Genomic DNA, 12,500 nt, shown 5'->3' with positions numbered 1-12,500 from the left:
GCTGAAGGAAGAGCTCTTATTGGGCCCCATGCTGAAGGACTTCCTCATGAAGGGCAGCAGCGGCGCCTGGTAGATGCGCGAGGCGATCTTATTGGCCCGCGAGGCCGGAGAACGCTCCCTGCTCATTGGCTCTTTCCTCGTCCTCATCGTCGACTCCTCCTCCTCCTCCTCCTCCTCCCCGTCGTCGTCCCTGGCTGGCCCCGCCTCCTGCAGGGGCAGGTGTTCCGAAGGGGCGGGGTCTCGGGAGGCGATGGCGGCGACGGATCGCGCGGCGCTGACGAGGGACTGGGCCAGTCCGGAACCGGAACCGGAACCGCTCCGCTGGGCCTGGTGGCGAGCCGGACTCAGAGACTTGAGAGGGGACAGCAGAGGCAGCGTGCTGGAGGACCGGGACTCAGGCGGCCCGACCCGACCCAACCCGGCAGCAGGCAGCTGGAAGAGGGAGTCCCTGGAGGGGGAGTGTCTGGAGGGGTCATGCCTGGATTGGTCGTCCCTGAACGCAGTGTCTCTGGACTGGGTGTCCCTGTGGTGGGTTCCCCTGGATCCCAGTTCCTCTGGAGAGCTTGATTTGCCGGTGTTGATGACAGGAGCCCCGCGGCCTCCTTCTCTGTCGAGCTCCGAGGGCGGGGAGCTGGCTTCCTGCGTGTGTGTGTGTGTGTGTGGCGGGGAGCCGGCGTCCAGCGTGTGTGTCTCCCAGTTCCTGGGCACCACGTCAGGTTCTCCCGTCAGCAGAGACGAGCCGTCGTGATCATCATCATCATCACCATCTTCATCGTCCTCGCCAGAACGTGAGGCGGCACTGCCCTGCCCTACAGGAGATTACAGTAAATTACAGTATTTTAGGATGGATTACAGTATAATACATTACAGAACGCAGGTGAGACGGTACGGGTGCCACAGGTGACACAGACACTGCCCTGCCAGATTACAGTAAATTACAGTAGATCAGGATAGATTACAGTATAATACAGTATAATACAGTCCACTTTCGAGAGGTTACGCGTGCCACAAGTGAGGCTGCTCTGACCTACATGAGATTACAGTAAATTACAGTAGATCAGGATAGATTACAGTATAATACAGTACAATACAGTCCACTTTTGAGACGGTACCCGTACCACAAGTGAGATTACAATAAATTACAGTAAATTACAGCTAGAGATGTCCGATATTGGCTTTTTTGCCAATATCCGATATGCCGATATTGTCCAACTCTCAATTTTCGATTCCGATATTGGCCGATACCGATGTCAATACATGTGGGTTATTTTTCCTCAAAACCAATTTTAGGTAACATTACACATATCCCGTTGTGGAACCAAATATGCTTAATTTTATTGTAACGTCCCACTAGATGCATTCTCAAATGCAACAAAGCTTTCCAAATATTAACATTGTCTGTGCAAAATAGAAAAATAATTAAGGAGAAAAGTGTACAGTAATTCAAGCATTATATTGATCGATATTTCATTTTTATGTATTATCGGGCCAATAATATTGGTGGGCCGATTAGACGCACATAAAATCTTTGTTTGGAAGGTTTTCAGGTACTCCAGATGTGTGTGTGTGTGTGTGTGTGTGTGTGTGTGTGTGTGTGTGTGTGTGTGTGTGTGTACCTTGTGGGTCGTTGTCTACGCTCATCTCTAATGAAGCCCGGCATGCTGAGGTATATCAGGTGTGTGTGTGTGTGTGTGTGTGTGTGTGTATGTACCTTGTGGGTCGTTGTCTACGCTCATCTCTATGAAGCCCGGCATGCTGAGGTATATCAGGTGTGTGTGTGTGTGTGTGTGTGTGTGTGTGTGTGTGTGTGTGTGTGTGTGTGTGTGTGTGTGTGTGTGTGTGTGTGTATGTGTGTGTGTGTGTGTGTGTGTACCTTGTGGGTCGTCGTCTACGCTCATCTCGATAAAGCCCGGCATGCTGAGGTATTCCAAGATGGCGCTGGTCTGCACGGGTGACATGCGAGCAGGGGGCGGAGCCAAACGAGCCTTCAGCGACTCCGACATGCGTGAGGAGAAGATGGAGGCGTCGCTCTGGTCCTCTGGCTCGTCCAATAGGAGCGGAGACGCTCGGCAGGAGGGGGTCTCGAACTGCGCCTGCTCGCTGCGGCGGGAACGCGCCCTCAACGCCTCCCGATCGGGGTCCGGCAGGGCGGACGCACTCAGATGCTCCTCGACGCTCAGGACGCCACGCGGAGACGGCTTAGACTGGACCTACAAGGACACGAGGGGGCAAGGTCATTAGACACGAGGGGCCAAGGTCATTAGACTGCATCTACATAAGGGGCCAAGGTCATTAGACACTAGGGGCCAAGGTCATTAGTCTGCATCTACATGAGGGGTCAAGGTCATTAGACACGAGGGGCCAAGGTCATTAGACACGAGGGGCAAAGGTCATTAGACTGCATCTACACGAGGGGGCAAGGTCATTAGACACGAGGGGGCAAGGTCATTAGACTGGATCTACACGAGGGGTCAAGGTCATTAGACACGAGGGGGCAAGGTCATTAGACTGGATCTACACGAGGGGCCAAGGTCATTAGACACTAGGGGCCAAGGTCATTAGACTGCATCTACATGAGGGGTCAAGGTCATTAGACACGAGGGGCCAAGGTCATTAGACACGAGGGGCAAAGGTCATTAGACTGCATCTACACGAGGGGGCAAGGTCATTAGACACTAGGGGCCAAGGTCATTAGACTGCATCTACATGAGGGGTCAAGGTCATTAGACACGAGGGGCCAAGGTCATTAGACACGAGGGGCCAAGGTCATTAGACTGCATCTACATGAGGGGCCAAGGTCATTAGACACGAGGGGCCAAGGTCATTAGACTGCATCTACATGAGGGGCCAAGGTCATTAGACACTAGGGGCCAAGGTCATTAGACTGCATCTACATGAGGGGTCAAGGTCATTAGACACGAGGGGGCAAGGTCATTAGACACGAGGGGGCAAGGTCATTAGACTGGATCTACACGAGGGGCCAAGGTCATTAGACACGAGGGGGCAAGGTCATTAGACTGTATCTACGAGGACACGAGGGGGCAAGGTCATTTGTCACTTACACAAGGACGCAAAAGAGTTCAGTCCTAGATGAGCTGATGATCTTAGCAGACTTTTTTGTGGCTTTTTCTGCCTTCATTTGATAGGACAGTTAAGAGAGAGACAGGAAACGAGTTGAAAGAGAGAGAGAGAGATGGGGAAGGGTCGGCAAAGGACCCGGGCTGGAATGTGTGTGTGAGGGGGAGCATGGTACGCACCTCCCGGCCCTGCTCCACTGTTGTGTGTGTGTGTGTGTGTGTGTGTGTGTGTGTGTGTGTGTAAGCATCGGCTCTGCTAGTGTGTGTGTGTGTGTGTAGTCCTCACCTCCTCCGCGGGCTGCTGCTGCTGCTGCTGCTGCCTCCTGTCTCTCCTCTGCTGGTCGTAGGGCAGCGTAGAGCATCCTGAAGCGCTGCGTCCGGGCCGCGTGCGTGCCGCATCTGGCCCGATGGCCACCGGAGGAGGAGGAGGAGATGTGGGGCGCCCGTGGAAGACGGAGAGGGGGGGTGAGGTGGGGCGGCCGTGGGGGGGTGGTGGGGTGGGGCGGCTGTGGGGGGGTGGTGACGTGGGGCGGCTGGGTGCCCCTCCCCCTCCCGGGCTCGGCGTGGTCGGACGAGGGCTGACGGAACGTTCGATGCGCTGCACGCGCTCAGACACCGACAGCAGCGAGGGGTCGCTACCACCTTGGGGGGGCGGGGCCATCTCACGCTCCCGCTGCTGCTGCTCCTGGTACCTGCTGACCTCTGACCTCTCGGGGGAGCGGCCCCGATCACGAGCACGAGCACGATCATGATCCGGGTCTCCTGGTCGTCGATCACGATCTGGGTCTCCTGGTCGCGGACTCCTGGCCCAGTTGAGGTCGGCAGGAGAGGGGGAGGGGGAGGGGGAGGAGGCGGGGAGCGAGCGGGAGGTGAGCTGGTCGGCAGGGGAGCGGGGGGAGTGTTCAGTGTAGGGGGAGACGGGCCGCAAGGCGTGGGGGGAGACCGGCCGCAAGGCGTGAGGGGAGACGGGCCGCAGGTGACGTTGTGACCCTCCGCTGTTCTCGAACTCTTCTTCCCCGAGACGTGGGCTGAAGGGCGAGAGGGGTCGCTGGTCACCAGGTCGCGGCGTTCTGAAGGGCGAGAGCGGCCGCAGGGCGTGGGGGGGCGTGTTCCCCTCGGACAGGCTCAGCACGGCGGGAGGAGGAGGAGGAGGTGGATGGTGAGGGGGTGGCACATGTGAGGTGGGGGAGCTGACCGGGCTGATGTCCCAGGGGATGTAGGCGTGGTGGTGGTGCGAGGAGGGGGGGTGGGGGTGCATCATCGCGCTCGTCCTGCCCCCCCCTCCTCCACCTCGCGTCTCAGCCGGCTGCTCCACGGGGCTACTGGTGCTCCCGAAGTAACACCCCCGACGGTAGTCTGCAGTCGCACGCGCTGCCAAGCTGGCCGGACGCTGCCGACGCAGGTTCACCTGAAGTGAAGGAAGGCAAAAGAAGGTAAAGGAAGGTGAGGTAAGATACGGTAAGGTGAGGTGAGGTGAGGTGAGGTGAGGTAAGGTAATGTACGGTGAGGTGAGGTAAGGTCAGGTAAGGTGAGGTGAGGTAAGGTAATGTACGGTAAGGTAAGGTGAGGTGAGGTAAGGTAAGGTAAAGGAAGGTATGGTACGGTAAGGTGAGGTAAGGTCAGGTGAGGTGAGGTGAGGTGAGGTACAGTACAGTAAGGTCAGGTGAGGTAAGGTCAGGTAAGGTACGGTGAGGTGAGGTGAGGTAAGGTAATGTACAGTAAAGTCAGGTAAGGTACGGTAAGGTAAAGTAAGGTCAGGTAAGGTAAGGTGAGGTACGGTAAGGTAAAGTAAGGTCAGGTAAGGTACGGTAAGGTGAGGTAAGGTACGGTAAGGTGAGGTAAGGTAAGGTGAGGTGAGGTAAGGTAAGGTCAAGTAAGGTAAAGTAAGGTCAGATAAGGTACGGTAAGGTAAAGTAAGGTCAGGTACGGTACGGTAAGGTAAAGTAAGGTCAGGTAATGTACGGTAAGGTACGGTGAGGTAAGGTAAGGTAAGGTGAGGTACGGTAAGGTACGGTGAGGTAAGGTGAGGTAAGGTACGGTAAGGTGAGGTAAGGTATGGTACGGTAAGGTACGGTCAGGTGAGGTGAGGTAAGGTGAGGTACGGTAAGGTACGGTAAGGTAAAGTAAGGTGAGCTAGCTTTATTGATACCCGAGGTAGGGCTGCATTTCTCGAAACCAAAGTTGCTTACTACAGTAGCTACTTTGTTGTTTTCAATGCATTTTCCCATTGGCAACTACCGAAGTTACAGGCTAGCAACTTCTCTTTTGAGAAATGCACCCTAGATTTGTTAGCAGGTAAAAAGTAGAAGCTTACAACAACAACACACAATACAATGATAGTGGCACAAGACAACGGGAGAACTATTGACAAACAAGTTCACCTAAAAGTAAGGTATGGAACAGGGCTTGACATTAACTTTTTCACCCACCGGCCTCTGTGGCTAGTGGTTTTCCCGAGTCACTAGCCATTCAGGTATTCCACTAGCCACCGATTTTATATCTTTTTCTTCTTCTTTTTTTATCATGATAGTATACGTCTAACCTCAGAAGATGAGGTGCTACAGCAAGATGAGTGTATAGCTTTCTACATGGAGGTATATCAAGCAAATAGAAACTGAGTTACTGAGCTTTTTCGTGAACTTAAATGCAAACAATTGATACAGAAGGGGCGAACAATAGAATATAGGCTATGATGCATATGTCACACCAAGGAATACGCTGCCAGCCAAATTGGCTAGTGACAATAAAAGCATTACTAGCCAGAGCCAAGTTTTACCAGCATTTGGGCGGTTGCTAACTTTATTGATATCCGATGGTAGATTTGTTAGCAGGTAAAAAGTAGAAGCTTACAACAACAACAAACAATGACAATGACAGAGACACAAGACAACAGGAGAATGACAGAACAACTATTGACAAACAAACAAACAGACAAGATGCTGAAGGCAGCACACGTACCTCCTGTGGCTTCCATACGGGGTCTCCTGGATCCTGCTGCAGGGGCGTGGGCGCGGGGGCGGGGCTGTGGATGCTGCTGCTACTCCGCATGGGGCTAACAGACTTAGCTCTGCGCCCGTCCTCCCAGCCCGCTAGCGGCCGCTCGCGCCCCCCCAGACGCCCCGAGGCGTAGCTCTCCAGCTCGCGCCCCCCCAGACGCCCCGAGGCGTAACTCTCCAGCTCCCTCTCCATCTCCTGTCTCTCCTGCGCCAGACGCAGACACTGGGTCAGGCTGTCTCTCTCTCGGCTGTCTCGCTCTCTCCTGCTCCTGTCTCTCTCTCGGCCCTCGCTCAGGCTCCGCCTCTCTCTGCCCGATTGGCTGACGCTCAGGCTGTCCGGCTCCAATAGGGTGATTCCCGTGCTGCTGGGGCTGAGCTGGCTGTCCATTGGCTGCTGCAGGGAGTGGGAGGTGCTACTGGGGCTGAGCAGGCTCTCCATTGGCTGGTATCCGGGTCGTCGCGAGAGCAGGTTGTCGTGGTAACCGAGGGGCTGGCAGCGGCGCAGGGAGTCGCGTACGCGTCTCTCGTTAGCGTTAGCGCCGTCGGAGCAGAAGGAGGCGCGCGGGTCGTCGTCGAGGAGAGCCTCCGAGGCCCCGCCCCCCCGCTCCCCGTCCAGACTCAGGCAGCCGCGTCCGGCCCGCGACAGGGACAGGTGCCGCGCCAGAGCCCGCACGCGACCTGGAGACTGCACCAGCTTCTGCAGGTTGGGAGACCCCTACAGGGGAGGAGGAGAATAGCACATGATGTACTTAACAATGAAATACTTAACAGTTTAAAAAAGTATGTTCTCAAAATATTTGAATGCAGAGAATTCACACCTAGGTGATAGGACTTCTGAACATTTCCAATAAAAAGTTGAAAATGGTGGATACACTGTTTTGCAATGAAACCCTTCATACACACATGGCACGAATGTCAAATTTGAGAGTTCCTGAAGGAGAGCAGTCGAGTAGCAAATGATTAACATATGTGAGTCTCATTATGATTCCAGTTAAGAACCACTGCCCCCTACAGGAGAGGAGTAGAGTAGCAAATGATTAACATATGTGAGTCTCATTATGATTCCAGTTAAGAACCACTGTAGTAATATGTGTAGGTCCCAATATGACTCCAGTTAAGGACCACTGCCCCCTACAGGAGAGGAGTAGAGTAGTAATATGTGTAGGTCCCGATATGACTCCAGTTAAGGACCACTGCCCCCTACAGGAGAGGAGTGGTGTGGGTCCCAATATGACTCCAGTTAAGAACCCCTGCCCTAATAAAGTAGAGAAGTTGAGTAGAAAATGATTACTTACATCAGTGTTTCTCAAAGTGGGGCGCAAGCCCCCCTGGGGGGGCGCAGAGGTATCACAGGGGGGGCATCTCATTTTGTTTTTTTTTTCCCCCAAGGAAATTATTTACTGTCTCTCCAATAAGCAATACATTTTAAGCCCTCACCACCAGCATTATATTAGAAATTGTCATGAATTGGAATAGCATAGGAAATGAACACACGTCCCTCTTTGTTTTATCTCACGTAAAATCAGTCTGCGCGAGTACTACCATTGCTTGGGTGGGGGGTGGTGCTCGGAAGCATCCAGACCCTCCGAAGTGATGAGAAAAGTTTGAGAACCACTGACTTACATTGAGTGTCAGAGGGGACCCCCTCTTCTCGCTGTCCGTGTCGAGCAGGCTGGGGGAGTCTCGGAACGACCCGGTCCCCGACCCCGAGCCCGCTCCGGACCCCGAGCCGGTTCTGGAGGCCGAGCGGCTGGGTTTCGCCGGGGAGGATTGTGGGCCGCGGACCTGCGAGGGGGAGGGCCCTGCGTCGGGGTCATAGGTCGCCACCTGGAAGTAGGACGACATGACAATATTAAAGCGTGAAATCGAGTAAAAGATCGTCTCGATCGAATCTGCCAAAGTGGAGAAATGACGTACAGATCATCTTGCAGTGAGGATGTTTATTATCAGTATCACATATTTTTTAATTTATTGTATTGTGAACGTAAAGAGGAATGTCCGCATGTCCACTGCTCCCATGTTGCTATTTTTTATTTTTAGGTGTCAAAAGTAAAAGTACATTTGTGGTGTAATCACAACACTTGCACATGATGATATGACATAGCTGTTACACCATTTACTCCAGTGTACCTAATGAGATAGATAGACTGTGTTGTTACTGAAAAACACTGAAAAACCAAAGAGGACCCACCACACACTAGATCAAACCAGTGCAGACCTAGCTGATCGTAAGACAAGTACACGGGTCTACTGGTTACTCAGACTTGTGTTGGAAGGAAACTGTTTTTCTTTTTTTTACTTTTACTTTTACTTTTGACACCTCTGCTACTGACTGACTTACTTTATTGTATTCCAATTATGTACTTCATGACAGTGTCATCAGTGTGTTTACATTTCATGAATTGCTAACTAGAAATAGCAAGTATATAAATGCCTGTTTTTGTTTTTTTTGTTGTTTCTATTTTTTCAATGGAAGATCGGAATAAAAAAATCGGAATCATTACTTTATGTAAAAACTGTGTGATATTTGATATTTTGTTGCCATGCCAACCACCCCTACCTGACATTGTTGCCATGACACCCACCCCTTCCTGACATTGTTGCCATGACACCCACCCCTACCTGACATTGTTGCCATGACACCCACCCCTACCTGACATTGTTGCCATGGCACCCACCCCTTCCTGACATTGTTGCCATGACACCCACCCCTACCTGGAAGCGTCCGTCCGGTCCGCGTGCGATGGCCTCCAGAGCGGCCCGATGTGGCGACGGCGCCCCCCCCAGGTGCGTCTCGAAACAGGTGTAGCGCGGCGGCGGGGAGGAGCTAGAGGCAGACAGCAGCTGCCGACGCGCGTCGTCTCGGTAACCTCCTGAGCTGTTGCCATGGTGATGATGATGATGATGGCCGTCGTGAGGGCCTCGGAAAGAGGCGGAGCGATCGGAGGAGGAGGAGGAGCCGGGGAAGAGTGAGAGGGGGGGGCACAGCTTCAACTTCAACACACTGTCAGGGCTGTCGGTCGGGGAGCCAGGACTGGGGGGGGGGAGAGAGAGGGGGGGGGGGGGGGGGCAGAGAGGCAACAGAAGAAGATTAGAATATACATGAGCAAGAGTCTTTTACTGCAATAGGCCGCAGGACAGTGACACCTACGTAGAAGAGAACGCTGTATACATTTACACAGCAGGAGGGGGAGAGCTACGTACTAGACAACACTGTATACATTCATACAGCAGGAGGGGGAGAGCTACGTACTAGACAACACTGTATACATTTACACAGCAGGAGGGGGAGAGCTACGTACTAGACAACACTGTATACATGTATATAGGACATTTATACTGCAGAACGGGCAGACTAGAAACGCTGTAGATGACTCAGGAGAGTTACTCAGGAGATAATAATAAGTATAGTATAGCCTACTATAGCGTGATATATATACTGTATTCTACTTACTCAGGAGAAGGGCTCTGTACTATGCTACGAATGATAATAACAATAGAGTTGTGATATTTATTAATTCTTATTATTCAAATATAGATTTCTACTTACTCTGGGGAGGGGCTCTTCCTCAGGGCTGCAGTCAGGTCTGAAAGGGTTAAATAGAACAGCAGGTCAGTCTGGAGTTACACTGTAATACACTGTAGAGGTCACTATGGAGTTACACTGTAATACACTGTAGAGGTCACTATGGAGTTACACTGTAATACACTGTAGAGGTCACTCTGGAGTTACACTGTAATACACTGTAGAGGTCACTCTGGAGTTACACTGTAATACACTGTAGAGGTCACTCTGGAGTTACACTGTAATACACTGTAGAGGTCACTATGGAGTTACACTGTAATACACTGTAGAGGTCACTCTGGAGTTACACTGTAATACACTGTAGAGGTCACTATGGAGTTACACTGTAATACACTGTAGAGGTCACTCTGGAGTTACACTGTAATACACTGTAGAGGTCACTATGGAGTTACACTGTAATACACTGTAGAGGTCACTATGGAGTTACACTGTAATACACTGTAGAGGTCACTCTGGAGTTACACTGTAATACACTGTAGAGGTCACTATGGAGTTACACTGTAATACACTGTACAGGTCACTCTGGAGTTACACTGTAATACACTGTAGAGGTCACTCTGGAGTAGTTAATACACTGTAGAGGTCACTCTGGAGTAGTTAATACACTGTACAGGTCACTCTGGAGTAGTTAATACACTGACTGCATAATATAGAGACTACTGTGCACATTGCAGTCACATATATACTACTAGACTCCACATAGACTACACACTGCATTTATAACATAAGTGTGAGTGTGTGTGTGTGTGTGTATGTGAGTGTGTGTGTGTGTGTGTGTGTGTGTGTATGTGAGTGTGTGTGTGTGTGTGTGTGTGTGTGTATGTGAGTGTGTGTGAGTGTGTGTGTGTGTATGTGAGTGTGTGTGTGTGTGTGTGTGTGTGTGTGTGTGTGTGTGTGTGTGTGTGTGTGTGTGTGTGTGTGTGTGTGTATGTGTGTAACCTACCGTCTCGTCTGTGTCGTCTCTTGCGAGCGCGGCGTCGTGTCATCAGGCAGACGGTGACGAATGACATCACCACGCCAGCCAATAGGAAACAGGCGCCAGCGATGACGCCAGCCAATAGCGGCTCGGGAAGCAGAGCCAGCACGCTGGAGCGCTCCGGGTACATATCCATACCTACACACACACACACACACACACACACACACACACACACACACACACACACACACACACACACACGTACACACGTACACACGTACACACGCGCACACACACACACACATACACACAAACACGCACACACAGGCCCACACACACCCACACACACACACACACACACACACACACACACACAGGCAAGGCACATGCAAGCACATCCACAAAAATGTCCGCACGCACACACACACACACACACAGGCAAGGCACATGCAAGCACATCCACAAAAATGTCCGCACGCACACACACACACACACACGCGCACACACACACACACACACACACACACACACACACACACACACACAACAGAGAGCTTATTACCACAGAATAATGTGATATTATACCCCAAAATAATGTATGAGTAAGAAATCAGCAATAGGGTTGAATTAAAGCATCTCCAAGTGTGGTAAGTCATGACATTACGACACACACGAGGCCCTTAGTGACAGTATGGGGCTGGCAGCCCGGGAGACTATTGTCATGGTGATGGCACAGCATTGTCATGGCAACAGCATGATGCCCTCTGAGCTGCTAGCATTAGCATGCCACCTGCTGGGCTAGTGTTAGCATTTCGCTACTCAGTTAACGCCTTCTCTCCTTGTAGAGCCTCTTTGCTATAGACAGGTCATCAGCTGGGAAAATTAGGCCTTTCGTCCTACCGCACTTTTCTCTGTGGATTACTGACCAGAAGCCCTATCGGAAGAAATGAAATCATGGGGCCACGTCAATTTTTGCTCAGAATTCAATATGGCCGCCATTTTCCAAAATGACTTGTTTTCATGCATTATTACATTGTAATATAAGGTGATATTCATGAACGATGAACTACTTTCAGCACTATTCTGTCCTATTTCCTTGCATACATGTTTACAAAGGTTTACTAAACTAAGTGCGGTAGGACGAAAGGCCTAATTTTCCCAGCTGATGACCTGTCTACTACTACTGTAGAAGCGTGTTGTGGTTACCAAAATGCTAATGCTAAAGTCTGCTGCTTAGTAATATCATAGCGATGCTGATATACTGCTCAGCATTTCCAGCAAGTAGAGTTGAATCGTTGCCAATGCTATGCGCAGAATGATTAGGAAGTGAAAGGATTTAGTAGCGCTAATATCAGCGCATATCTGATGCAGTGTTGTACTGTGACTCATCGGAACACTGGTCTGCATTGAAGCTGTCTGATTGGTTAATTAGACACTGACCTGCGGCGGAGATATCTGATTGGTTGATTAGATACTGACCTGAGGTGGAGATGTTCAGTGATTCGCTGGGTGGGCTGTCAATCAGGCCTCTACGAGCCAGCATCCTCACGTCATACAGACAGTCCTAGAGGGAGAGAGAGAGAGAGAGAGAGAGAGAGAGAGAGAGAGAGAGAGAGAGAGAGAGAGAGAGAGAGAGAGAGAGAGAAGGATAGAGAGAGAGAGAGAGAGAGAAGGATAGAGAGAGAGAGAGAGAAGGATAGGGAGAGAGAGAGAGAGAGAGAGAGAGAGGGAGAGAGAGAGAGGGAGAGAGGTTAGGGTAAGCCAGTGTGTGTGTGTGTGTGTGTGTGTGTGTGTGTGTGTGTGTGTGTGTACCTTCTGTATTCCTCTGATGACCATGCCGTTGGTATTGGGGTGTATGCTGCTGTGTGTGTGTGTGTGTGTGTGTGTGTGTGTGTGTGTGTGTGTGTACCTTCTGTATTCCT

General features: G+C 51.3%; 1 protein-coding gene across 1 annotated transcript in view; it reads right to left on the bottom strand.

Annotated features, from left to right (window-relative positions):
* The window catches only part of igsf9b (immunoglobulin superfamily, member 9b), a 93,838-nt gene that overhangs the window by 6,699 nt on the left and 74,639 nt on the right, over positions 1 to 12,500 (bottom strand). The window contains exons 16-25 of the mRNA XM_063195814.1: positions 12,058 to 12,142; positions 10,603 to 10,773; positions 9,624 to 9,660; positions 8,789 to 9,107; positions 7,697 to 7,900; positions 6,036 to 6,788; positions 3,602 to 4,485; positions 3,364 to 3,535; positions 1,874 to 2,210; positions 1 to 809 (exon numbers count right to left, since the gene is read on the bottom strand). The exon at positions 1 to 809 is cut by the window's left edge and continues 152 nt beyond it. Coding sequence (XP_063051884.1) covers positions 1 to 809; positions 1,874 to 2,210; positions 3,364 to 3,535; positions 3,602 to 4,485; positions 6,036 to 6,788; positions 7,697 to 7,900; positions 8,789 to 9,107; positions 9,624 to 9,660; positions 10,603 to 10,773; positions 12,058 to 12,142 — 3,771 coding nt within the window. The remainder of the gene's footprint in view (positions 810 to 1,873; positions 2,211 to 3,363; positions 3,536 to 3,601; positions 4,486 to 6,035; positions 6,789 to 7,696; positions 7,901 to 8,788; positions 9,108 to 9,623; positions 9,661 to 10,602; positions 10,774 to 12,057; positions 12,143 to 12,500) is intronic.

Source organism: Engraulis encrasicolus, chromosome 3 (assembly GCF_034702125.1).
Source record: "Engraulis encrasicolus isolate BLACKSEA-1 chromosome 3, IST_EnEncr_1.0, whole genome shotgun sequence".
Classification (NCBI taxonomy): Eukaryota; Metazoa; Chordata; class Actinopteri; order Clupeiformes; family Engraulidae; genus Engraulis; species Engraulis encrasicolus.
Note: the sequence above shows the minus strand (reverse complement) of the source record. Positions and strands in the feature narration are given on the sequence as shown.